The 26,866-nt window shown below is 39.9% G+C and overlaps 2 protein-coding genes across 3 annotated transcripts in view; one reads left to right on the forward strand and one right to left on the reverse strand.

Moving 5' to 3' along the window:
• atp2a1l (ATPase sarcoplasmic/endoplasmic reticulum Ca2+ transporting 1, like) lies at window positions 1-14,696 on the forward strand. The gene is made up of 23 exons (XM_008436778.2): window positions 1-261; window positions 897-914; window positions 1,082-1,164; window positions 2,353-2,457; window positions 3,701-3,839; window positions 5,761-5,841; window positions 5,929-6,014; window positions 6,099-6,396; window positions 6,492-6,658; window positions 7,447-7,535; window positions 7,621-7,723; window positions 7,815-7,946; window positions 8,058-8,174; window positions 8,250-8,468; window positions 9,292-9,403; window positions 9,544-9,767; window positions 9,866-10,086; window positions 10,161-10,363; window positions 10,447-10,532; window positions 10,616-10,749; window positions 10,829-10,946; window positions 11,622-11,739; window positions 14,048-14,696. The coding sequence occupies exons 1-23, from the start codon at window positions 144-146 to the stop codon at window positions 14,065-14,067; spliced, it is 2,991 nt and encodes a 996-aa protein (XP_008435000.1). The 5' UTR covers window positions 1-143; the 3' UTR covers window positions 14,068-14,696.
• sult1st6 (sulfotransferase family 1, cytosolic sulfotransferase 6) overlaps window positions 14,341-26,866 on the reverse strand; it is a 15,759-nt gene continuing 3,233 nt past the window's right edge. The window contains exons 2-8 of one of the 2 annotated variants that reach the window (XM_008436777.2): window positions 21,177-21,690; window positions 20,426-20,554; window positions 19,128-19,225; window positions 18,803-18,929; window positions 17,854-17,948; window positions 16,693-16,873; window positions 14,341-15,011 (exon numbers count right to left, since the gene is read on the reverse strand). In XM_008436777.2, the coding sequence (XP_008434999.1) occupies window positions 14,899-15,011; window positions 16,693-16,873; window positions 17,854-17,948; window positions 18,803-18,929; window positions 19,128-19,225; window positions 20,426-20,554; window positions 21,177-21,363 (930 nt within the window). In that variant the 5' untranslated portion in view covers window positions 21,364-21,690 and the 3' untranslated portion in view covers window positions 14,341-14,898. Of the gene's footprint in view, window positions 15,012-16,692; window positions 16,874-17,853; window positions 17,949-18,802; window positions 18,930-19,127; window positions 19,226-20,425; window positions 20,555-21,176; window positions 21,874-26,866 lie in introns of those variants that run through there. The other variant, XM_008436776.2, reaches the window with a different exon arrangement.

Below are 26,866 nucleotides of genomic sequence, written 5' to 3' on the forward strand. Positions count from 1 at the left end.
GTCAGTCCAGCACTCCTGAATTGGAGGGTGCCACACTTCTAGGTGAGGGCGGTGGACCAAGGGTTGAACATTGCAGAAACAACAGACGCACAGCAACAGGAGAATAAGAGCGTGGATAGGCACGGCTAGTCTATCCTGAGAGGATGGAGAACGCACACGCAAAGTCAACGGCAGAATGCCTGTCTTACTTCGGGGTGAACGAGAACGTCGGCCTCTCTCCCGACCAGGTCAAGAAGAGCCTGGAGAAATACGGCTTCAATGGTGAGAATCCAGGCAATGGGGATGGAGGGGTTTGGCATTTAGTCAGTTCAGAAAACTACGTTACTTCCACCAGACATTTTCTGGTTTTCAGTTGGGTTGACGTCAGCGTAGCTTTCTGAAAACTCTCGTTGCTTTAGAGTGGACTTGCAACAGCTGATAAAATGCAGAGATACTGAGAAGCAGAGACTTTGCCGGCTGTGAGGAGCTATTTAAAGATAGCCGAAGAAGATGGCTGGAGAGCGAGAGAGACAGGTGACGGCTCAAGAAACTTCCTGGGTGATATATGGACCGGCTCAACCAGCAGAGGCAGATAATTTTAGGGTTGGTAATGCAGATAGGGCCTTAGATGGGTTATTTGCTGATATATCTGATCAATAACCGTAGGCTGAGGGTCTTCATTGCATAAATTGTCTGTAAACATTTTAATGAATGATCATTTGACAGAAGAACACTGCAGCTTGACTTTTTTTAATTAAAGTTCCTTCACAAATTTGAGAAATCTTTGCGTTTTGATGAATTTATGTTGAGAATTTCCCCCAACATTTCATGAAAACATGCTTCTTCAGTGAACACTGACTAAACGATGCATTTCCTTGTCTCTCTCTATCTCCGCCATGCCTCAACTTGATCTCCAGAGCTTCCTGCTGAGGAAGGTAAGTGTCCACTTGAGTACCTCCTCCACATGCGCGCCAATTACATTGAGCAATCCCATTAAACAATGACATAACAGCAAAAGTTGGACGATGTTTGTCCATCATTGGCGACGATTTCTCAATATTCCCTCCCGTCATTGGCTGATTTGACTGTTTGTGTGTCTCAGGCAAGAGCATCTGGGAGCTGATCATTGAGCAGTTTGAGGACTTGCTCGTCAGGATCTTGCTGCTGGCCGCATGCATCTCTTTTGTAAGTTATTTCATGCCATTTATCTTCCACCTTCATTGACATCAACACATTTAAAGCTTTAAAAACACATGAAGATATTCACTTTTTCATTCCATCTTCAATCACAAAAACCAATGTAGCAAATCCAGACTTGTCAATCACAACCCTTGTGGCCGCTTTTGTGAAATACAACTCTACATCCCCCCTTCTTCAAAGCCCTCGACCCCTCTATGTATTTTTAAAGACGACAACTTGAGAAGCCGCAGCGCAAAGGGCTTGTAGGAGGTGTATTAATTGCTGTGCCTAGTTTTCGTGGCCAGCTGTCACGATGGCCTTAGAAGGCGAATATTAAGAAGCCAACGGGAGACGGGGGGCCTGTGAAAGTGTAGGGGGTTGGAGGGGTGAGGGGTTTATTTTAAGAAAGCCCCCAAGCTGAGGGGAGAAACCGAATCCTTCGGGAAAGGTCAGGCGTGAAGGAAGAGATGGAGGAACTCCTCAGGAGGAAACCAGGAGAGGAGAGAAGCTACAGGGTTAAAATTAATGAGGATTGTGTCATCATACAAATTATGTTCAAGACAGTTGTTCAAAACAAAACGTAAATATTTGATAACCCAAGCACAGAGTTGGGTAGTAACTACATTTACTTCAGTAATGTTTTTGTAAAAAGTCTTGTAAAAGTCTTTTTGCTTTCACCTGAGTACTTTCACTATGAAGTATCGCTTCTCGCACTTGAGTAAAAGTTCTGTAAACTCTACCCACTGTGAGTAACGTCACTGAATGAAGAAGCTTGTTTTCACACAAAAAATCACCAGACAAACACCTGCAATTTTAGTTTCATAATACATTGAAAGAAATTGATTTTTTGGCTGCTTTTGTTGGTGTGTAATTGTTATTTATATTAATTATTTTCATATTTATCTTTAAAATACTAAAATGTAGTTACTAAAATGTAACTATCAGATAGTTACTTTAGTCTATCTGATTATGTAATTTTGATGTTTTGATCAGTTACACAGTACTTGAGTTGCAATTTTACGAAACATTTTTTAGTGCTGCTCTTACTTGAATGCACTTTCTGGGTACTCTACCCACCTTTGTCTAAATATTTATACATTTCCAAAGCTTCAGACAGTTTTATTTCTCTGATTCCCACCAGGGAATCACCTGAACAGGGTGATTTGTTGACTGTTTTTCCTGCTCTGACCTCAGGTGCTGGCCTGGTTCGAGGAGGGCGAGGAGACCGTCACCGCCTTCGTGGAGCCCTTCGTCATCCTTCTTATCCTCATCGCTAACGCCGTCGTCGGAGTGTGGCAGGTCGGTGACACCGGCCCAAGACATTGAGCAATATCTCCACTTGTATCCATTTCAGCGATGACAGAAAGTACTCAGGTTTTCGGTTACGGCCCCTGTTCCGCACCCAGACGCGGTTGCTTCACACCGAAGCTAAAAATAGCTCAGAGATTAAGCCAGTTTAATTCTTCTCATCATGCAGAAACTATTAGTCAGTCTTAAAGATTATGGAGAACAAGCAGCTGAAACGTATCTCTGCTGGTGTTTTTACGGATGCAAACAATGAATGGTTAATTAATGGTTTACTGGATTAGAGTTAGAGCCAATCGATTACCTTCACTAATAACGTCCGCTTAGACCTTGTTGTAGTTTGGTTTCCATCCAGCAGACGGCGCCGTTGGTCATCCTTAAACGGATGGCGGATCAGGAAAAAGAAACGGTCAAAACGTAGTCTGGTTTGGGATGGAAAACTTACTTTATGTGGTTCTGTTTTGAAATATAAACATTTGACAAGCCTAAGTTTAACCTTAATAGCGCACATTTAGCCGAGCAGCACCAACTTCTCATTCAGAAATTACTGATTTGCTAGGAAGGCGAGGATGTGATGATGACATTATATCTTATATAATGTCATTATCACATGATGACATTGACATTGTTCAGATATAATGTTCACATTATATTTTTAACTTGAGCATATTATGAAAAATTTAGCCCTTCGTGTTGTAGAAAGATGGTCAAATACAAAAGAAAACTCAGCTTTTTAAGAAAATCGCTGCTTGGCAATTAGACCAATAAGAGCAATTAAATTTAGTTTAACTCATCCTTAGCTGTTTTCTTCAGTTTTTAAATCTTGCCTCAATATTATCAGAAGTGGGCAGAGTAACCAAAACCTTTGCTCAAGTAAGAGTAGCACTACTTTAACATATTTCTACTCAAGTAAAAGTAAAAAGCAGCCGTCCAAGAAATTACTCAAGAGTCTGCTCAAGAACTGAGTAACTGATCAAATTATCAATCCTTTAATATTTAGAAATTACATCATCAGACGGACCAAAATATAAAGTTACGTGAAAAGTTTGGTATTTTAAGGACCAAAATGACAATAATTCAAAACAAAAACCAACAAAATCAGGCAAAACAAAAAAATTCCAAATCTGTTTCTTTCAATAAAAAGGTTAAAAAAAGTTACTTAAGTAAATATAATTGAGTAAATGTAACTAGTTACTACCCACCTCTTAATATCATCTCCTCACTTGTCTGTCCTCAGGAGCGTAACGCTGAAAGCGCCATCGAGGCTCTGAAGGAGTACGAGCCTGAGATGGGCAAAGTTTACCGTTCTGACAGAAAGAGTGTGCAGAGGATCAAGGCCAGAGAAATCGTCCCCGGAGACGTTGTGGAGGTGTCCGGTAAGGGCTGTCCAGGCTCGTCACTGTGGCTGAAAGATTGGATTTCTGTGAGATGATGAGAGACAAAAGGCCCTGACAGCAAAAAGTACCACAAATATTGGGCTTTGTGTAATCTTTTAATTCTACCAGCACTTTCCTTTAGACTGAAGAGACATTCATGTTTCGGATTTGACCCAGCATGAGTTCTGATTTGAATATGACAGAAAATCTGTGAAGGGAGATAAAGATGATGGCGATGGCAAAGAGGCCTTCCAACCTCATCATCACCGTAGATAAATGTTTGTTTTTACTTTAATGTATTCTTTATCTTATTGTATTATCTTTTGAGAGATGTCTGTCTCACTTTTTTGTTGGAGAATTAGGGTCATGCAAAGAAAAAAATAAAATAACACTATAAGAATATCATCACAAAATAACAAAAATAAAGTCTGTTCTTGTATTATTACAAGTTTATTCTTGTAATAATATTAGTCCTCAAATTTTTTAAAAATAATTATCATGGTAATACTTCGTCGTTTGATTCCTGTCAGAAATAAGCTTCACGGTTGAATGGATTTTTTTTTACCTAAATATTTATTGAAATGTTCCACTTTGAAGATACAACCACATAGCAGCTTGAGCAAACCTATTTTATAATAACTACATCACAGTAACATAAAACTAAAAGTCCATTTTGGGGCTACAACTAATCAACGCCAGAGAAATGAAAAATAAAATAAAAAGTCGAACAAACAAAAAACACCGCTTCTGAAAACAACAGGGATAATTGAGCATTATCAAACGAACTGGAAACAGTTTTACTTCCTGCTTGAAGTTTTGATGAATTTCAGGCTGTGTTTAGGGAATCGGAGCGAACAGTACGCTCATGGCAAAGCGCGGTGCCTTTTTAAGGCGACGTGTGCAGCGCTGCGGAGCAAACATGCTGACTGTAGAGAATCGTGAGTATAAATACCCTGACCAGCGGCTGCTTCATTTCTTCTCCCCAGCCGGCCATCGCTCACTTTCCTTCATCTGTCCTGTGCACCTGTCATCCGTCCAGCTGGTCTGCTCAGCTTAGTGCCGCATTAAACTTCGCTTCATTATGAAATCCACAGGTTGATTTATAGTGTTTTCCAATGACTTAGGGATCATTTGCAAATTAATTCTCAGCGGTATTGTCCTTGTTTTGACACATTTATGTTCTCCAGTTAGGGAGAAGCTAGATTAGATACGACACACCAAAAGTCAGTAAAACAGGATAATAAATTATTTAAAAAACAGTTAAACAAGGTAAAGTATGCTGAGGAAAAAATAGAAAATAACAAAAGACTCAGCTTGTCCTAGGCTCAAGCCATTTACTGCATGTCTGCCATTTTCCTGTCAAAAACTGTTTTTTACAGGCCACCAGTGCCAAAAAGACCCTAAAACTGAATGATATGATCATTTCACACAGTCGTGGTTAATTATTTAGACCATTCTTAATGATTAAAGGATGATTAATGTTGGTATTATTTCAATCAAACCCTTCTCATAATGGCTGGGCAGCTTTTTCTGCATGTTTTGATTGGTAATTTTATAATTTTATGTGTGGTGCTGAGCTCCAAGGCCTCCATGCCATCACCCTAATCTTTAGTTTCCTTCACAGTCTCAATCTGATTCAAGCCAGGACTCCGTCTGGCCGCTCCAAAACATTAACATTACTTCCAGTTGTGTTAAAAATACTTGAAAATTTAAAGATCCCCTTAAAACAAAATCTGAATAATTATGGACTTAAATATTCAGATTAGTTTCTATGTGTTTATTTGATCTTTTTTCATGTATTTTAATAAAAAAATTTGATATTGGCTTTTGGTTGCAGCTGTAGAAAAACTCATCCACACTTCAATGAACCCTTCATGGTTTATGTAGGAGTTCAGTAGATAATTCTCTATAATCTCAACAGTTGGTGACAAAGTCCCCGCTGACATCAGGATTGTTTCCATCAAGTCCACCACCCTGCGTGTTGACCAGTCCATCCTCACTGGTAAGGTCTCCTAAAAAACATCTTAGTTGTGTTTTTATTCTTCCATTTCTGTGGCTTTTGGTAAATCTTTTGTTTTTTGCTCCTCAGGTGAGTCTGTCAGTGTGATCAAGCACAATGAGGCCGTCCCCGACCCCAGAGCCGTCAACCAGGACAAGAAGAACATGCTTTTCTCTGTGAGTGCCCTGCTGCTGTCCAGTTCATCACCAGTTTGTTTCTGTTGAACCTGACGTCGTTCATCTAACTGACTGCTGCTGCAGGGCACCAACATCGCTGCTGGCAAGGCCATTGGCGTGGTTGCAGCCACCGGCGTCTCCACCGAGATCGGCAAGATCCGTGACCAGATGGCCGCCACCGAGCAGGAGAAGACTCCTCTGCAGGCCAAGCTGGACGAGTTTGGTGAGCAGCTGTCCAAGGTTATCTCACTCATCTGTGTCGCCGTCTGGGCCATCAACATCGGCCACTTCAACGACCCAGTCCACGGTGGCTCATGGATCCGTGGTGCCGTCTACTACTTCAAGATTGCTGTTGCTCTGGCTGTGGCTGCCATTCCTGAGGGTAAGGAGGGCAAATCAAGAGTTTTCTTTTGTTCTCTTCCTTGTTTTCCTCTTTGTTTATCAATTGACTTTTAAGTGTCCTTCATGAACACCAAGGTCTGCCTGCTGTCATCACCACCTGTCTGGCTCTTGGCACCCGCCGTATGGCCAAGAAGAACGCCATTGTCAGGAGTCTGCCCTCTGTGGAGACCCTGGGCTGCACCTCCGTCATCTGCTCCGACAAAACTGGCACCCTCACAACCAACCAGATGTGTGTGACCAAGGTGGGTGTTTACTAAAGCAGAATGGTAAATGGCCTGCACTGGTATAGTTCTTTACCAAGTTCAGAGGACCCCAAAGCTCTTCAAACATTACATTCAGTCATTCAATGTTATGTTCCTGTTGGTGTTTGAAAAGGGGCCAAAGCCAGCAGGTGACTAACATACTTCTGTATCACTTGATGGCATGCAGAGGAGGGCATGTAAGCATTTGAATCAACTGTTCTCTAACAGAGACGCATCTAAAATATGCAGGGCAGTGGTTCCTGAGGACCGGAATTGAGAAACACTCTTCTATCGGGCGACGGTGATAGAAGTTTGTCTTTTAACCGGTGGGTTGCTGGTTTGAGATGGTAGTGGTAAGGTGGCCCTCTGACCATCACCAGCAGTCAAGGCGGATGAAGTGCCTTGTCTAAAGACAGGGGCTCAAACTGGCAACCCACTGGTTACAAGATGAACTCATCACTACCTTCACTCCGTTGAAGAGTGTTTCTCAATTCCGGTCCTCAGGAACCACGGCCCTGCATATTTTAAATGTGTCTCTGTTCCAGAACAGCTGATTCAAATGTTTGCATGATTTCCTCTGCATGCCATCTGCTGCAGAAGCCTGACTTGAATAATCACCCACTTATTTAAGTCAGGTGTGTGACAGAAGGGAATCACCTAAAATATGCAGGGCAGTGGTCCTGGAGGACTGGAATTGAGAAACTCTGCTATAGAATGTTATGTTGATAGTTTTCTGTCAGAGATTGCATTAATCAAAGGAAAGCCAATCGTTGTTTCCTCTCCTTCAGATGTTTGTTATCAAGAACGTTGATGGGGACCATGTTGACCTTGATGCCTTTGACATCTCTGGCTCCAAGTACACCCCCGAGGGCGAGGTGTAAGTCTGTCTTCACTACAATTTGTCAGAGACCATTGATGCTCTTGAATCACATATTTATTTGGATTTGCCCCTTTCCCATCAGTTCCCAGGGAGGTAACAAGGTGAACTGCAGCCAATATGATGGCCTCGTTGAGCTGGCAACCATCTGTGCTCTGTGCAACGACTCCTCTCTGGACTACAACGAGGTAAACCTCAACGCTGCCTGTGTGCCAGAGAGAAACCCAACCAATGTCAGTGATGAAACCAAGTCACCTTATCATCATCTTTGTTCTCCAGTCCAAGAAGATCTATGAGAAGGTTGGTGAGGCCACTGAGACTGCCCTGTGCTGCCTTGTTGAGAAGATGAACGTCTTTAACAGCAATGTGAAGAACCTGTCCAGGATTGAGAGAGCCAACGCCTGCTGCTGTGTAAGTTTGCTCTTCACAAACAAAACTACGAGAATCATTGCTCTTGGTTAAATATTTAGCGACTGTGATGTACCTGATAGAAATGCCTCCCTTCTCTTTATCCTCTCAAAGGTGATTAAGCAGCTCATGAAGAAGAACTTTACTCTGGAGTTCTCCCGTGACAGGAAGTCCATGTCTGTATACTGCACTCCAGGAAAGGGTGACGGTGGCGCCAAGATGTTCATTAAGGTGGGTTCTTATTCTGTTGTGCACCAACCTGAGCCTTAATAAGGCATTCCTTATCCAATCCTGCTGTCTCTTCAGGGTGCCCCTGAGGGTGTGATTGACAGATGTGCCTATGTCCGCGTTGGCACCACCCGCGTTCCCTTGACCAACGCCATCAAGGACAAGATCATGGCCGTCATCAGGGACTGGGGTACTGGCCGTGACACCCTGCGTTGTCTGGCTCTTGCCACACGCGACAGCCCACTCAAGCCAGAGGAGATGAACCTTGAGGACTCAACCAAGTTTGCCGATTATGAGGTGAGACATGGATATCAGCTGTTTTGAGATGTCGAGTCAAAATACCATAGTTCACCATATAACAAAGTTAAGATTGTTGCCTTTATCTGATGGTCTTTGGGATAGAGATGGAGTACATCCTAGAAAGGCCACCAGTCCATCAAAGGACAACATAGAGGCAGTCATACATAGGGCAAGTTAGAGAGACTACTTAACCTAACAGCCATGTATTTGGACAATGGGAGGAAGTTGGACTACCCGGAGAGAACCCATACATGCGCAGGGAACTCTATGCAAGGATTCAACTCCAGGACCTTCAAGGCAACAGTGCTACCAACATATACCACACACAACATATAACACAACCACCTACATGTTTATCTTGTCTGATTCTGTACTTGAGATATTACATAGTATTGATAGAAATTTTCTTCTACAATAACCATTAGTTGTCAAAAAAGCACAAAGCAACCCCATGCCAGGTGAAAATTAAAACACTGATGGGTTTGAGACATCTTCTGTTAGACAATGTCTTGACTTTTTATGCTTGACTTCCTCCTGTATGCAATGACCAAAACTCTGAAGGGGCAAACGATACCAAAGCACCAAAATTTAGGAAAGGATGTAAAGTAGACGCGTTTGTTGAACCGAATACGTTGTGTGCACATAAAGTGTTCATCCATTAACCATGTTGTGTGATGGAGTAACAGTCCGGCAGTGGGAAGCTTCTTTTAAATCACATGATGGTGTAGCAGCTTTGAAACCACGACCAGAATCCAGTCAATGATTTGCTTGATATTGAGATTTTAACAACATGCCTTAATTGTCACCCTTCCCCCCTCAGACTGATCTGACCTTCGTTGGCTGTGTTGGTATGCTGGATCCCCCTCGTAAGGAGGTCACTGGCTCCATTGAGCTGTGCAGAGATGCTGGAATCCGTGTCATTATGATCACTGGTTAGTATCAGACAATTTCACAATCTGATCGCAGGCTGTGTTAATGTAATGCCTCATTCATAGTAAAATGATAAGCATGTTCCTGGAGAGTTAAAACAATCCTTCGAATGGGAGACCAAATGTTTCCCTTTGGATTCTAGGTGACAACAAGGGAACTGCTATTGCTATCTGCCGTCGCATTGGCATCTTCGGTGAGGATGAGGATGTTTCTGGTAAGGCCTACACTGGACGTGAGTTTGACGATCTGCCCATTAGCGAGCAGTCCGAGGCCGTGCGCAGGGCTTGCTGCTTCGCCCGTGTGGAGCCAGCCCACAAGTCCAAGATTGTTGAATTCCTTCAGGGTTACGATGACATTACAGCCATGGTAAGAGCTCTGCACCTTGCGATGCAGCATTAACTTGATATGTGTGGTGTCATTCAGTACATCAAAATCTAAATGATGGTTATTTATTCCCTCCTCAGACCGGTGATGGAGTGAACGATGCCCCGGCCCTGAAGAAGGCCGAGATCGGCATCGCCATGGGCTCTGGCACTGCCGTTGCCAAGTCTGCCTCTGAGATGGTCCTGGCTGACGACAACTTTTCCTCCATTGTGGCTGCTGTTGAGGAAGGCAGAGCTATCTACAACAACATGAAGCAGTTCATCCGCTACCTCATCTCTTCCAACGTCGGTGAGGTCGTCTGGTGAGTGACTTGCGTGACTTAAGCAATGTCTTTCTTTTGTTCCTTGAGTTAACCTAAGTTGTCTGTTTGTTCAGTATCTTCCTGACCGCTGCTCTGGGTCTGCCTGAGGCTCTGATCCCCGTCCAGCTGCTCTGGGTCAACCTGGTCACTGATGGTCTGCCCGCCACCGCTCTGGGCTTCAACCCCCCTGATCTGGACATCATGGGCAAACCCCCACGTTCCCCCAAGGAGCCTTTGATCTCTGGATGGCTGTTCTTCAGATACATGGCTATTGGTGGTAAGTAAGAGATTTAGTTTGGGTTTCATTTAATTGTAGGACAAACTCTTGCAGACGTTGATGCTGGTGTCCAACCCCAACAGGATACGTTGGTGCTGCCACTGTTGGCGGTGCTGCCTGGTGGTTCCTCTATGACTCCACCGGACCTGGCGTCACCTACTACCAGCTGGTAAGCTATGGTGTCTTTTTCTATAAGTTTTCCACCAATACAGCTGAAATGCCTCGCTGAGCCCCCCCATCTTTCTTGTCTAGTCCCACTTCATGCAGTGCCATGATGAGAACGAGGACTTCGCTGGTCTCGAATGTGAGATCTTTGAGGCAGCTCCACCCATGACCATGGCCCTGTCTGTGCTGGTCACCATTGAGATGTGCAACGCTCTCAACAGGTTCTAAACCTTCATAACCACAAATTAATTTTAGGTCTGCTGTGTTGGCCTCAACTGATGTGTCCCTGTCTTTTTCCAGCCTGTCTGAGAATCAGTCTCTGGTGCGTATGCCCCCATGGAGCAACTTCTGGCTGCTTTCCGCCATGACCCTGTCCATGTCCCTGCACTTCATGATCATCTATGTTGACCCACTGCCCGTAAGTCCATTGTACCAATTTTGTCTCTGAATTCCATACATATTTTAAAGGTGACCTACTATGCTTCCTGAACAGGTTAGGATTAGTCTGCAGGCTATGCAAAACACGATTAATCTTTTTTGCACAACATAATTCTGAGATTGATTTTGTGCAAAAAATTTTATCTCCTATAATCCAAATAAGCTGATGCTGGCCAACTAAATGTTTACACTCCCACACGGAAATGGATATACAATCAATCATACAACCTTACATCTTTGAAAAGCAAACACGGAGCCTTATGCACCACCAACAAGAATGCAGCAAGTGCTCTCTAGATGGCAAGTCATAAATCCTAAGCAACAATGGAAGTACAAAAAATTTGCAAAATTTGAATTTTGCGTAATAGATCCCCTTTAAAAAGTCTTAAATTTGACTTGCTGAAAACTGCAGATACTCTGATGAAGGAATGTCAGTGGGGGACCACCTGTTGGTTGCGACTTAATCAAAAGGTTTTAAAAACTGCTCGTTTTCCAGACACCAAAAAAAATGTCTTGCTTTTTTAAAGCATCTGGGCTGTTTTTAGAAGCAGTTGAGACCCAAATGGAAGTACAAATAAGTACAAAGTGATTTTTGAGAGGCCATTTTTAAAATGAAAGTTGCTCTGACCTCCACCTTTAACCTCCGCCTCCACAGATGATCTTCAAGCTGACCCATCTGTCATTTGAGCAGTGGATGATGGTCCTGAAACTTTCCTTCCCCGTCATCCTCATTGATGAGGTGTTGAAGTTCATGGCCCGCAACTACGTTGAGAGTGAGTAGCCTCACGCTTTTGGGCGTCTGCAATTTAAAATAAGTAAAAAGTTTCCTGRGGTAACCATTCATATTAATTTCTCTGCTGGATAATTCATTAATACCTMATTGTTTTAAGGAATTATTAATATTTTTACAGTTTTCATCACYGCATAATTTCCCTTCATTAACTTCCATTAAGTTTGTTTGATCTTACCTGACCTGTGTCATGTCTCTCACCTCCTTTCATCATTAATTCACTGACCCTTTCTGCTCATTTCCAGAATAAATTTGAACAACCCATCTCCGTTAACCTGTAACTAAAACAAGGTATTCCACTGTTTGTCGCTAGTGGTGATAAGGTGTGCATTAGCCGTTGATGTTTGTGGTTGTTTGTCTTTTCCATGTCCGGTACTTGCATTTAGTCTGYGTTTCTCTGCAATTTTAAACAACAATATAGAAAAATAAATTTTACAGTGCAGCTGTTGGCTCCTGTTAGTTCTGCTTATTGCTAGTTTTGCTTCCGACACCGTGCAGGTGAGTTGGTCTCGTCTGAGTCGTCACTGTTCAACGTCGTGTTGCTTTGGGTTTCCATGTCTGGTAAAGAACAGGCTTAAAGTTTAGACATCTTCTACTAAAACATGTAGAAAAGTAACCTTTAATTTGAGTTCATTTATTCAGTGGGGGGAAAAAATCCCACATAGACGAATAATTGTTTTTCGAAAATACTAATAATTGGTGCCATTGGTTTGTCTGAGAAAAATCCGCATTTCAGTAAAAAGATTTCAAAAGTTTTGAATGTTATATAAAAAATATGTAGTTTTTAAACCTTTGATGCAGATAACCAGCCCAGTAAATCAGTGGAAACCATATTAGCATCAATGTAGCTTAAACAGTTAGCATTACAAAAACAACTGTTCTCATTTCTGTGAGTTTAGGTAAGGCCAGTTTAACACATTCAACAACCATGCAATTAAAAGTGCTTTACATGATGAAAACATAATAAAAATACACTGCAGTGATAAAGTAAATGGCAGTGAAGAATTGAAACACAGATGAAATTTATGATGTATTATTAGTTAAAGGCAACACTAAACAAATGGGTTTTTAGTCTTGATTTAAAGAAACTCAGTGTTTCAGCACTTTTGCAGTTTTCTAGAATGCTGCTGCCCCATGTTTGGTTCTGGTTTTGGTTTTGGTTCTGGTTGCTGAGGAGACCCAGAACCAAAAGACCTGACTGGTCTGGAACATTAATACAACAACAGCAGATCTTTAGTGTATTTTGTGCTGCAACGACAAATGCGCTGATTAGTTTCTCTAGATCAGGGGTCACCAACTCCAGTCCTCAAGGGCTACCATCCTGTACCTTTTAGATGTGTCTCTGCTCAAACACACTTGGATCAAATAAACTGCTCGTTTCCAGCCTATTGCAGAGAGGAATGAATTCTGGTGAGGGAATTTAGACATTTTGAAGCAGAGGTGAATCTAAAAGTTGCAGGATGGGAGCCTTGAGGACTGGAGTTGGTGACCCCTGCTCTAGATCTTGCTGCGCCTTTAATCATGAACATTTTCTTCAGGTGATAAAAGGCAGACTTTGTAACCGTCTCCATGTGTCACTGAAGGTTCAGACCTGATTTAGTCCCAACACCCAGATTTCAGGCCTGATCAATAGTTTCTAGCTGTAAAACCGACTGTGTGCTGCTGACTCTGGATCGCTCCTCTTTAGGTCCAGCTAGTTTTTTTCTGTTCAGCTGAATAGAAACTTGTGGCTCAACCATTTGAACTAAGCATCTGTTCAGTGGTTGAAAGGATTCATGGTCGCTTGGTGACATTATAATTAATGTAGAGCTGAGTATCACCTGCAATGGTCAATTTCATAATTTGTTCTGAGCATGTAGATTTTAAATATGAGGGACCCCAAGATGGAACCCTGTGGTTCGCCACTGGTGTTTTTATAACCCGTTAACAAAAGGGTTCAACGTTTTTAAAAATTCACTGTTTATGCCTTTACTTTTTCTACACTTTGCTTTTATTTGACATAAAAATCTCCGTCTTTCTGTTTAGATTAAATGTGATTTATTCAATTCAAGGTATGTCAAATGCAGCATTTTTTTAAAGTAATTTTAGGCCTTTGGATAAAATACAAATTACTTTAGCTGAGAGTTAAAATTTAATTACACTCAACAAATTATCTTGTGTTTTATTTTAGATTTTAAGAATTTCAGACTGCTTGCTTCCCCAGATTTAAATAATGTCCAAAGTCTGTTCTTTGTGTTTCTATGCATTTAAAAATTGCATCCTATCTAATCGATCTGTTTCCTCTTCACCAGGCACAGAGGCTAAAAAGTAGAAATGTAGAAGAAGAAAATCTTCTCGAAGCGAAGAAGAGAGAAAGCGAGATCATAACCAAAAGGGGAGCCGTAGTTTTCCAACCAGTAGAAGAAAAGAAGAGAAAACACTGGAAAAATAAACATAAAAACGATAAAAACGTAACAAAAATGCACCGAAAAACAGCCTCCACCTAGAGAAGATTGAATTGAATTAAAGGAGAGAATGCCTGCTGACAAAGTATTAAAATATTTAAGATTTTATTCTAAGACTTAAAGTATGTATTAAAGGTGAATTTTTTTTGTTAACCTCTTGGATATTCTCAGCTGTTGTTTTTGTGTCCTCTGTCCATTTTCATATGATTGACTTTCCAGCTCAGTACTTTTATTCTAGTCTTTGTCGCTCTTTGTCTCGCGCAGCCTCCCTGCTTGGCCCGGACTCTGTACAGCGTGTTGTAGGGTTCCAAAAAGTGACTTCATAAGGGCAGAAAAAAATAAAACAATAAAAACGCACGCGCCTCCAGCTGCCAGTGTTCGCCGTAGGTACCATGATGGAGGTCTCATGGCATAAAATGGCCACTCAGCCACAGCACTTCTGGTCTTATTTATTGTTTACGTGATGAGCTCTAATAAAGTGACGATTAAAAACTTTTTTTTGTGGAACACATTTATTCACTTTTAGACATAACGAGGTGCAGTGATTACAGTGTTGAAACTTTTTTTTTTTTGATAGTTTGTTTTGGTTTTAAGCTTGTGCCAAATTTGCTGACAGTGCTGCTGTTTATGTGCTGAACAGAGTCAGTTCGTCGGCCTTTGGTTTGCAGGAAATCGTTTCAGAAACCCCTCCAGATCCTCTAGATGAGGCTCCTGAACGGTATGTTGACGTCCTTCAGTTGCTTTTCGTAATCCTCGTCAAACATCTTTGACTGCTCGGGTGTGAAATGGTTTTTCCAATCCCCCACTTCACCTGTATTAAAAAGAATTAAAAACATTTAAACCTGGGGTAAAAATTAGAACACAGTTGGATATTTAGATACTCAGAAAAATCAGAAGCAAGTTCTTGGCTGATGCATCTGATGGTAATTTGCCTTGTTTGGTCACATTTCCTGGGAATTAATTATTCTTATGAAAGTTTATTTGTTTGGCTAGTTTTTGTACCCAAAAATTTTACTCGAGTTAAACTTAAACATATTTTTTCTTAAGTGAAATGTAGACAACCAAGAAATTAAAAAGTTTAGTCAAGTACTTAGTAGCTGATCAAATTATCATTTAATATTTAATAACTACATCTACATGGCCCAAAATATAAAGTTAAGTGGAATTTTGATATTTTAAGGACCCAAGTTAAAATAATTTATAAAATTACAAGATAAAGCCAGGCAAAATAAATTTTTCCGAATCAGTTTCTTTCAAAATAAACTTACGAAACTTTAACTGCAGGTGTGTCTCTCTGTCTGGTGAATGTTTGGTTAAAACATGTTTGTTTTTCATGCAGTGGGTAGAAAATCCAGAAATTTTACTCAAGAAATACTTCATGATAAAATTACTCAAGTTAAAGTAAAAAATAAAGCGGAATAAAAATATTCCTAAAACTACATTCTTCCCAAAAGGTTACTGAAGTAAATGTAACTGAGTAAATTTAACTAGTTACTACCCGACTCTGGATACAATACAGCAAGAAAATACTGAAAACTGAAGGTTTTGCTACTTTGACTAATTCAGCTGGTAATAATTATCTGACCAGTTGGGGGCGCTCATGGAGCACTGGAAATTACATTTAGACGGTGATTCTTAAATATGAATTTAAAAAATCTATTAATACTGGGAGGCATAGGTAAAAGTAATAAAATAAGTAATAAAAAGCGGCAGAATACTGAATTCCACACCATTTGTCCTGATATTCATTATTCATAACTCGGACGTGACAGGAGTTGATTTTTCCTAACATCCCTTCAATTCTGTGACAGCAGCTATGGTGGTGCTGAGGAGCCATTTTCATATCAGCAATCATCACAGGTGACTGGAAGCTAATTACGGTAACAAGAAACAATTATATTATGAAAACTCCTGATATGAGCTGAAATTAACTGTAAATTTATCTTTCCTCTAACGTCATAACGTGGATGTGGGAAACCCAACCAAAGTGTGTTCCAACTGCCAATCAGAAAACCAGTGGGATGTGGTAATTGCTATGGTCAGTCACAAGCTAACTACTGTTAGCAACACAAGCTAGCTAACAATAAGACTTTTCAAGTATTGAAATGTTAAAGGAGCATTCACTAACAGATAGCACACAATGTGACTATAAAGACTAGCTGATATAAAACCATCAGATGTGGAAAAAAAAAACATTACCATGACTTAAACATGGCAGCCATATTGGATTTTGAGGTTGGGGGTTAGTGAGAAAACCCTGAACTTTCCCACTTTTTTTTCTTTTCTTAGTATTTCACATTTGCCAACTAAACAATTGATAAAAACTATATTTAATTTTTCTCTTTTTTAACTGAAAAAGTGATAGTAAGGTACGTCATTTCCCATATTTAGGATCACTACATCAAAGCAACCTTAGTTTGATCGCTAACTTGTATATCTGCGTATATTTCCGGATATTGTGCACTGCCAAGTGATTCACTTGACTGACTCACCTTTCCTCATGAACGGGGAGATGGACTGATCGAAAACAGGCGATGGGACGCAGGAGTAGTTGGCCATCGGGTTCTCCTTCATGCTCTTGAAGGAAGTGAGCTCTACGATCCGGTTGATGACATCATCAGAGACCGACAGGTCCAGATACCTCATGATGCGCTCCACTTCGCGGCGGGGATTCTGTAGGGATTATCAGAACGCTATTCACACTCAGACAATCAACCGTGACAAAAACTGAAGCATAAATTAATGAGTTGGTTGAAGTACACTGCAAAAACACAAAATTTTACCAAGCATTTGGTTTAGTTTCTACTGCAAATATCTTGGTTTACATGAAATAAGACAAAACTAACTTAAAAGTAACTTTTCAGCAAGATATAAGAGTTTGTTTTTGGTATAAAAAACAAAAAAATCTACCAGTGAAGCAAGAAATGTTTCCCTTACTGTCAGCTAAATGATTTAATTTTGATGACTTAAGTGAGGTGAAAGCAGCTTAATCAGGTTTTAAAGTGAAGAGAGACAATTTGACCTGCATTACCCAATGTGGGTCCTCACAAAGATACAAAAAACCTCAGACTCTCAGCAGTCACCTTGCGCTCACCTCGAAGGAAAATGTAACACTGCAAAAAACATACAAATCTTACTATGTATTTTTGGTTTAGTTTCTAGTGCAAATATATTAGTACACTTACGGTAAAACTAACTTAATAAAAAGTAATTTTCAGCAATATGTAGGTGCTTGTTTTAAGTCAATAATTCCTTCATATTGATGAAAATGTTCTGGCAGATTATTTTACTTATAGCAAGATGTTTTTACATGTCGTCAGTAAAATAATCTGTCAGTGGAACTAGAACTTTTTCATCAATATGAAGGAATTATTTACTTAAAACAAGATCCTATATAATGCAGAAAAGTTATTTGTAAATTAGTTTTCTCTTATTTATAGTGTACTAACATAACTGCACTCGAAACTAGATTTTGTGTTTTTGCAGTGTATGGTCATGTCAACCTAAAGAAAGTGTCAAAACATTTGATTAAATCGGACAAAAATCTACATTCGTTTTTAAATCTTTTCTAAAATCTTCTTGTGTCAAATAGCTTTTACAACTAGCATTTGATTTTTAGGTTTTAGATCTAATTTAAGCACTAATGTCCTCACCTCTTTCATGTCCTCGTAGAAGAGGTAAAGGATATTCTTCTCCTCCCGCTCCACCCAGTAACCTTTCACATGATCATACCAGGAGCCCCAGGGCACTGAGGAGACGGATTCAGGCGTTTAAGTCGTGATTAGAAGTGTTAAAGCTCGTGTTTAACAGGTTGGGGGAGTTTTATCCAACCTGTGGCAGCCAGTGTTTCTATATCAACATGTGCATTCTTGATCTTAGAGTGTGAGACTGCTGTTCTTTTAATTTCTTTTTTTTTTCTTCCCGTTTTTACTTTTTATAATCTGATCAAAAATACATAAATTAATGTATGTGTATTTTTTACATTTTTTGTCCTCTAAGTAAAGAATAATGTGTAAAAAAATAAGTGCAGGATTAAGCTTATTTCAGTCTACCATCCACTTCAAGCAAATAGTTACAAAAAAGTATATATTATAGTATTTAAATTGTGAATATGTTTGAAATAAATAAATTTCCTCTACTCTGTTTCTCCATTTTCATGTAAAAGCACTTTTAATTAACTTATGCATGAATAGTGCTTCACAAATAAAATTAAATGGTAAAAACATTAAGCTTGGGATTCAGTAAAGCCGCAACTATTTCAGTAATGTCAGTTAAACACCAGTAACTAAAAAATGCAGCTGAAATTCCTGTGCAGATCTGCACAGGTTGTTTTTCTTTCATTGGTATTTATATCTGATGCTGGCTGGGCAAGCCGGTGCTAATCCCATCACAACTAGTGAAGCATAAGCAGATTTTTTTAAAGGGAAACGCTGATTTAAAAAGAAAGGAGGCGACAAAGGTTGCAGAATTTACCAATCACTGCTAAACTCAACAATAAAGTTTAATTAGTAATCTGAAGATGTGCTGACTCAGTTTAAAATGGGACTTAACAGTTTATTGAGTTTAAGGGAAAGCAAAAGGAATGGAATTCAACCCACTTACACTCTCCTCTCATAAACTTGTGTATGTAGTCGTCAAAGGGTCCTGGTTCAGGTTGGGTCTTATTCATCAGATCGAAGTAGTAGTAGCTCACCAGGTTGTCTTTGGCGTTGCGTGCGACGTAGATAGCCTTCACACACAAGGAGAAACATGATCACAGATTTACAGCAGGAAGTCCGCGGTGAAGATAATGTTTGGGTCTGTGTCACAGTGGCCTGCACTGTTTTTAAACCTTTAACCCCATAAATATGCAATTAACGGTCTAGTTAGGAGCTGTAAAAAGAGGCTGCAGCCTGGTCTGATAAGTCTGTTGGAGATCCGGTTTTACCTTGCATTTGTTTTCCCAAAATCCTAGAGGCACCAACTGAAAAGGAAGATGTGTCTTGATGAGTCTTGGAGGGTTCATTTTGTTCAGAAGATCAAGACCTAACACGAGAAATTCAGAAACATGTAAAAGACTTAAAAACGTATTTATGCAACATGCAACTCTGAGTTCAGGACACAGAGAAGCTAGATAACCTGTTTAACATTTTAGATACAGTGCATTGCAAAAATAATTAAAGTAGTGCTAATTGAGTTAATCTAAAGCTGATCTCATGGATCTACTAATGATTAATTGATAAGCGGCAATATTCTTAAAAACCTGAGTTTTCTCTTGTGTTCAGAGGGCCGACCGTCTGTCCATAACATAAACGGCTACATTTTTCATAATATGCTGACGTTGCGCGTCAAGTAGCAGCTCGACCGAGTGAGTGAGTATTATGGTGATAAATTAAGGAACTTGTCGAGTGTTTATATTTCAAAACAAAACAGAATAAAATAATTTTTGCCTCCCACACCTGATTCTGAACCACTGTTTTCGGCCATACCGTTCTGGCATGGCCGCCATCTTTTGCTTCTGTATCAACGGATCCCATCAATGATTACCAGTGGCGCCATCTGCTGGATGGCGGCCAAACTACAACACTATAAAATAAGGTCTAAGCGGCTTTTATTAGTTAATCGGCTGGAACTGGCTGGAACTCCAAGCGATTATCAAAACGCTTGGATGATAATTTCATCCAAGCGTTTTGATAATCAAAAGTTTTTTCATCAAAATTTAAATGTTATTTTTTCTGGTAATTGCCTCTTGTAGAGCTTGTAGAGACACACCCCAAAAAAACAGGAAACTGGTTGAAACATTGAGTTAGAGTGTTCATCCCACAACCCAATTTTTTTGTTCCAAAAATTTTTTTAAAACATGTCTTATTTTCCTTCCTTTTGAGAATTATGTACTACTTTTCGCTGCTCCAACACATAAAACTCCAATAAAATACATTGAAGTTTGTTGCAAAGTAAACAACTTTGCAACAACTTTGCGGTTAGTTTTTAAATTCATGAAATATAAAGAGTTAAATCTATTAATGTTTGAGCCACATACTTTAACAATCGTGTTGAAGGGAAATTCTTACAGGGTAATAGTGCATTGAGGTGCATTAGACTGGAATAATCGTATGATAACATCACCCATAAATGGTTTTTACAGCTTCTGACACAACACAAACAGAAGAACAAGCTAACAACACTTCACAATCTCCCAACCCAATTAAAAATGAAGGAACAATAATTAGAGGGATGAATGCACACCTGACGGGATCGGGGGTGGAGAGCAGATTTCTAGGAACGGACTCCGGACCGGGGTGGGAGCTCGTTTGCAAGCCTCAGCGTCTCCGTTGTGAAGAAGAAGGTCAATTATCTCCTGAGTCCATGTGGTCCCTAAGGTCCAAGACATACAGAATCCCATCATTAATCAAGAATATGAAACACTGATTCCCATCTATTACGTTGCATCAGAAATTGTGCTCAGTCACCCTGTCAATGACATCACAGCACTGCAAAACTAGAAAATCATACCAAATGTTTTTGGTTTATTTAGTGCAAAAATCTAAGTACACTTGAAATAAGACAAAACTATTTTACAGGTAACCTTTCAGCAAGTTATAAAAGTATTTTTTATGCAACTAGTTCCTTAATATTGAAAAAGTTCTAGTTCCACTGGCAGATTATGTCACTTGTAAAATGGAAAAAAAATCTCTTGGTATATGTGAAATAATTTTCCAATGGAACTAGAAAATTTTCACCAATATTAAGGAACTATATTCACTTAAAACAAGCTCACTACACAAGAAACTACACTCAAAATACTCGGTAAGAGTTTTGTATTTTGCGATGTAGTATTTTCCCTCAAGGTGAGCGCTAAGTGACTGGTGAGAGTTTTTTTCCTTGCAGTCCAAGTTTTCTATGACAAGCAGCAACTTTCATCAAACATTCTTGTTCAGGGAAATAGATGCAGAGATTTAGGGTTAATTTTTACCACGTTTGTGTCTGGAGGCTGTACCTGCTTTGGGGTAGGTTGCGATGAGGAGGTCTGACGGGTCAGGACAGAAAGCCCAGATGGAGTCCCAGTTGTTGGCGATGTGGCACATGAGAGGAATCCCTCTGATGTGGATGAGAGGGAAGCGAGTGATGGAGGAGCTGGCCTTCTCTATGGCCTCCTTGTAGGATAACTCCTTCTCATCTGCCATGATCGACGCCGCTCCGCTCGGGCAAGGAAAGTCAGAAAAGAGTTCAGCAGTGAAATGGCTGAAGAAGTGAAGCCGGTGTGGTCGTTCTCCCCGAAGTTCTGACTTCAGCAGCTCGCCCGGGTGCTGGCTCTGTCAACATTCAAGCTTGATTTGCTTCCACACACAAAGAACTACAACTGTTGACTGTTGCTCCCTGCGTGGCCGGCAAGCCCACAGTCAGTGTGCATACTTCCTTGTCCCTGCCATTGTCTCCTCCTTGCGTTGTTACCTGCCTCCCAGGATTCTGTCTTCTGGATTTCTTGTTTGAGAGTAAATCCTCCCCAGAAGCTGAAAGCAAAAAAAAAAAAAAAAATTAACAACCTGTCAGATTTTTCTCAGTAAAATTGCTTCAATCTCCTGAAATGTGCTTGCTTGCTTTCCCTTCTCTTTATATCTTTGTAACCCGGCTGCCTGAGTGCCTGTACCAGGTTCTTATCTCCTTGTGATCTACACTAAAGTACCCTTATGTAACAAACCCAGTTACGTATGAATTCAACTTCTTTCTCACACTTTTCTTAACCGCTTCCCCTGTAATTTGAGGAAGGGGCAGGGGAGGGAGCCGAAAGAGCCACTCAGACGTGAGGTGCAGCCAGAAAACATGCCTGACAGATGGGTTTAATTTTTCACAGAACATCGTGTAATTGCACAGTGTTCCAGGGGGACGGCTCGAATGTCATTCAGTCTTCTCAACTAATACGAAGAAATCACAAGTTCTTTGTAAAAGATAAGAGGAAATCTGTGGAAACTCTCCAGCTAAAACACACCTTTGGACCCTTTCAAAGTCAACACAAAGCCAGTCCATGCTGGAAAACAATGCTTCCTACATGCCTGTAGGAATAGACACATTTTTCATGTCCAGGTCAATTAGTGTGATATTTTCAGATCTCTGCATATTCTGCTTCGTCGTTTTTAGCCCCAGGCGGCTGTTTAGACTTTACATTCCAGGATTTCCAGTCTTTACATCCGGCTGACAGTAGAAACAATGTTTTCTCTGTAAATAAGCTCAGCCAAGCAGTTGCATGAGACGCAAAACAAAGAACTGCTACACAGTTTAGGACCTTTTTCTTTTTTAAGAAACTGTGGAAATGTGGACAATATAAACTTAAAGCTGACAGAGTGATTTTATAAAATACAACTTCACAGATCTTTGAAAGAAAGAATTGGACGTTGAAGTTTTGAGTTTTTGGGGGGATTGATCAAAATTATCCACACAACCTACAATAAACCAACAGCAATGTGTATCGTGACAGACATGAGATCAATATTGATAAATAATATGTCCGATAGAATATTCAATAATTTCACTGAACTCTGATTCACAATCGCACAGCATTCTGGGAGATGTAGGCAGAGAAATGACTTCATAGATGCTCAGCCACTCACAGGAGCTAAGCAAGGTTGATGGAATCAACCAACTCACTCTCTGGTTACCTAGCAACTCACTCTCTGGTTACCCAGCAACAACCTGAAGAGTAACTTGCCCAGCAACAGTTTAAAAGGTTTTGCCACTTTGCCTAATAACTGCTTAAAAATAAAAAAGCAACAGTGTGAAGTGAAAACCGCGGTTAAAACAGGGAAAGTCACATCACTAGTTTGGTAGTATTTCAGATATTTGAAACAAAAAATCTAATCAATTATCATTGATATTCACTGATATGAAAGGCTCATTTTATGATATGTTTTTTAGTTAACCACTTATGTTTATTTTATACAATACTAAAAATACATTAAAAAAACAAAAATATGATGTATATTTTCCTTTTTTTTTTAAATAAACATTTTATTTTCTAAAATGCAGCAACATTCATTTAGTCAATGGTTGATCATTTTTATACCAAAGGATGCATTTGCAGCTAAAATAATAATTCTAACTTCAACATGTGAAAAACCATTTCTGCTTGACTTAGCATTAATATATTATAGGGCTGATCTGGTGATTAACGTTTGGATTAACTGGTTAATAATTGAAAGAAAATGGTGCTTTTTATTTACAGAATTTAATCAAGATGTAACTAAAACTTTGCCATTTGATGATTTCTGTGTGACAGACAAAGATTTATTTATCTTTTTTGTGAAATGGATACATTTGATGTACAGTTTTGGCCGAATTACTGATCTAAATATGTTGTCTTTTCAGTAAATTGACTTTTTCTGAGTCTGTAAACTCCACTTAACGATTAAGTGATTATTAAGCAATCATGATTGGTACGATTAATCGTTCCAGCTCTGTTAAATAATGTTTAGCTATTCCACCCTGAAAAAATCAAAACGCTCCAAATTTACCATGACAGTCGCTCCTGTAATGAGCAAACTGCAGATATTTCATGACACTCAGTTAGGGTTTCTTTAGGAAATGTAACAAAGGAAAGTTTTGCCAACAAACACAACAAAAACTGAGTTTTAAAAAAGTCAATCTATAAGAAATTAACAAAATAAGCTATTTCCTATTTAAAATGATAGTTTAGACCTGCTGGTGAAATTTTATGCAGAAAGCTGCTCCTTGTTTTCTCTGCTCTGTCTGAACTTGTGCTACAAGCCAACGTCTTTCATGCATGGATTTTTATCAGTCATCTTCCCCTCCTTCACTACGTGACAAACAGGTTAGTGAGAAAGATAAAGATTACGTGCTCATTGTGTGAGCGCTGGCAGCAGGGATCTAACAGGGACTAAAAAAAAGGATCATTTACGATCTCATGTCCCACATTTGATTTGAATTTGATGAGGCTCCACAATGTCTCCAAATGTGGCCTTGACGTGCAAAAACTCAAAATGTAGCTTTTTAAAGAATGAAAGGAACTCCTACATTGGAGGAAGTTAGCATGTGTGTTTTCTATGAAGAGATATTAAGTTTGTTTATCCTCTGTATTTCTTTTTAGATGTTTTTTGTTCTTCCTGTAGAAAATAATGCATGCAGTATATTGTAGTATTCTGTAGGCATATAAATTTTCTTTAAAACAAAATAATTCAAAGGAAAAACTATGAAAACACCTAAAGGTCAAAAAGGTTGATAATTAATGAGTTACAACAACATTTAATTTTCCTTTAGGATTAATAAAATATTTTAAAATTTGAACTAAATTGAAGATATAAAACTTTGATAGAAAAAATTTTGGTATCGGTATTGGTATTAGACCCTACTTTGTGTCAGATCAATACCAAAATATTCAGTATTGCAAACATCTTATCTGAAAATGAAGTAATGTTTCTAAAGAAGATGTTTCTCAAGAGCAACATCTGATTGGACGAACAAAATCAGGCGCAACACGATTGGACTAAGATGTCATGGTAGGCGTTTCTCAAGGAGGACATCTGATTGGACGAAATTAACGTCCGCCCTTCCACTTTTTTTATTTTTTACTTTTTTGGATAGCTTACTTCGCTGGCATCGGACTTTAATTTCTTTAATTAGTTTCTAGAGCTAGCTATTGTAAACGAGGGTATCAAAAATATTTAACAATTATTAAATATTGTTAAATATTTAATATGCACGGAGATTGTGTTAGCTGCTCCGACATTAGCGGCGTCTCCATAAACTTCTCCTCCCACCTCTCTTAACAAAACACAAACGTCCGGTTACATTTCAAAATAAGAGCATCAACATAAATCACACTAATAGTTGCAATTTTTCTGTTATATTAGTAAGTAAGAAGTGATACATGTACTGTTACATTGACTTTACATTTAAAAGCAGAATATGTTTTTGTTCAGGAATAATGTGAAAATTACATAGTTAAAAACAAATAATAAAGAAATGAAAAATAAAATTAGCATTCAAGAAATAATGTTGCTTAAACTGGCCTTAGCTTCTTATTTTCTTTTTCAACATCTTAAAACAGTCATAAACTACTATAAAATTTGCATTTGTAACAGGTGGAACAGGTCTATCAGATTAGCTGAACTTCGTTCATTTTTGGGATTTGCCAGTTACTATCGGAGGTTTATTGGTGGTTTTTCGAACATGGCTTCCCCTTTAAACCGTCTTGTTGCTAGAATGCTCCCTCCTGGAAAAAARGGCAAAACCCCCAAGAAGCCCTTGGGTGGCTTCTGGGATGAGGAGTGTGAGCAGAGTTTTCACAAGCTCAAAGCTGCATTAATAACAACTCCTGTTCTTGCCTATGCAGACTTCCAGAAGCCATTTGTTTTGRAAGTRGATGCCAGCCATGCGGGGTTAGGAGCAGTACTTTCTCAAGATCATGGGGGTAGATTGCGCCCTATAGCGTTYGCTAGTCGCAGTCTGAAGCCCACCGAGCRGAATATGAATAACTACAGCTCCATGAAGTTRGAGCTTGTTGCGCTTAAGTGGGCTGTTACAGAAAAGTTCAGAGAGTATTTGCTGGGTAATAAATGCACAGTTTTTACAGATAAYAATCCATTAAGTCATCTGGCTACAGCAAAGCTCGGAGCAACAGAGCAGAGGTGGGTTTCGGAACTGGCAGCGTTCGATTTGACTTTGAAATATCGTCCTGGTTCTCAAAACGCCAATGCAGATGCATTGTCCCGTCAGCATACCACACACAGAGAAGCAGGGGCTGGCTCTGGTATATGTGAGGGGTTTGCTGGAGTACAGGAAGAGATCAGTGTCTTACCTGGTTTGTCAGGTGCTGACCTGTGTACATTGCAGCGTAAGGATCCCAACATCGGTTCTTTTATGCAATTTTGGACGAGGGGTAGGATGCCTGATGCTAAAGAGAGGAATGACCTTGATAAAGTTACCCGGAAATTGGTTCGGCAGTGGAATCGGTTTAGGGAGCGAGAATCGATCCTTTATCGCTGTGTTCAGGYCTCTGATGGGCAGACTGAGGTTGAACAGGTGGTGTTACCTCAGTGTTTGCAGGAAGGTGTCCTCCGTTCGCTTCATGATGATCATGGCCATCAGGGGGTGGAGCGGACTTTGCAGCTAATTYGGTCCCGGTTTTATTGGCCCAATATGTACTCRGATGTAGAGCAGTGGTGTAAAAACTGTGAGAGATGTGTGGTGTCAAAGGCTGTGTTGCCCAAAGTTAAAACCTATATGGGAACAATTAAAGCATCTAGACCTAATGAGATTCTGGCAATAGATTTTACAGTTTTAGAACCTGCTACAGACGGCAGAGAAAATGTCCTTGTAATGACTGATGTTTTTTCAAAGTTTACACAGACTGTCCCCACAAAAGATCAGCGTGCCAGTACTGTTGCAGAGGCACTGGTGARGCACTGGTTTCAACTTTTTGGGCCCCCTGTCCGGATTCATTCTGATCAGGGGAGAAATTTTGAGAGTAAGTTGGTTCATCAGCTCTGCAAAGTTTATAAAATTGAGAAAAGCCGCACSACTCCTTATCATCCTGAGGGGAATGGGCAGTGKGAGCGTTTTAATCGCACWTTACATGATTTGCTAAGAACTCTTTCACCTGAACAGAAACGCAGGTGGCCCCGGCATATTCCCCAAGTCACCTTTGCATATAATACAACTGTCCATCAATCCACT

The sequence above is a fragment of the Poecilia reticulata genome, linkage group LG19, assembly GCF_000633615.1.
Source record: "Poecilia reticulata strain Guanapo linkage group LG19, Guppy_female_1.0+MT, whole genome shotgun sequence".
NCBI lineage: Eukaryota > Metazoa > Chordata > Actinopteri > Cyprinodontiformes > Poeciliidae > Poecilia > Poecilia reticulata.

Excerpts from the sequence above, each read along its gene's own strand:
- atp2a1l (XM_008436778.2), top strand. The coding sequence starts at position 144 with ATGGAGAACGCACACGCAAAGTCAACGGCAGAATGCCTGTCTTACTTC. Across the intron at positions 7,724-7,814 it reads CCTCTCTGGACTACAACGAG|TCCAAGAAGATCTATGAGAA; the intron begins GTAAACCTCAAC and ends TTTGTTCTCCAG. Across the intron at positions 10,533-10,615 it reads GCGTCACCTACTACCAGCTG|TCCCACTTCATGCAGTGCCA; the intron begins GTAAGCTATGGT and ends TTTCTTGTCTAG.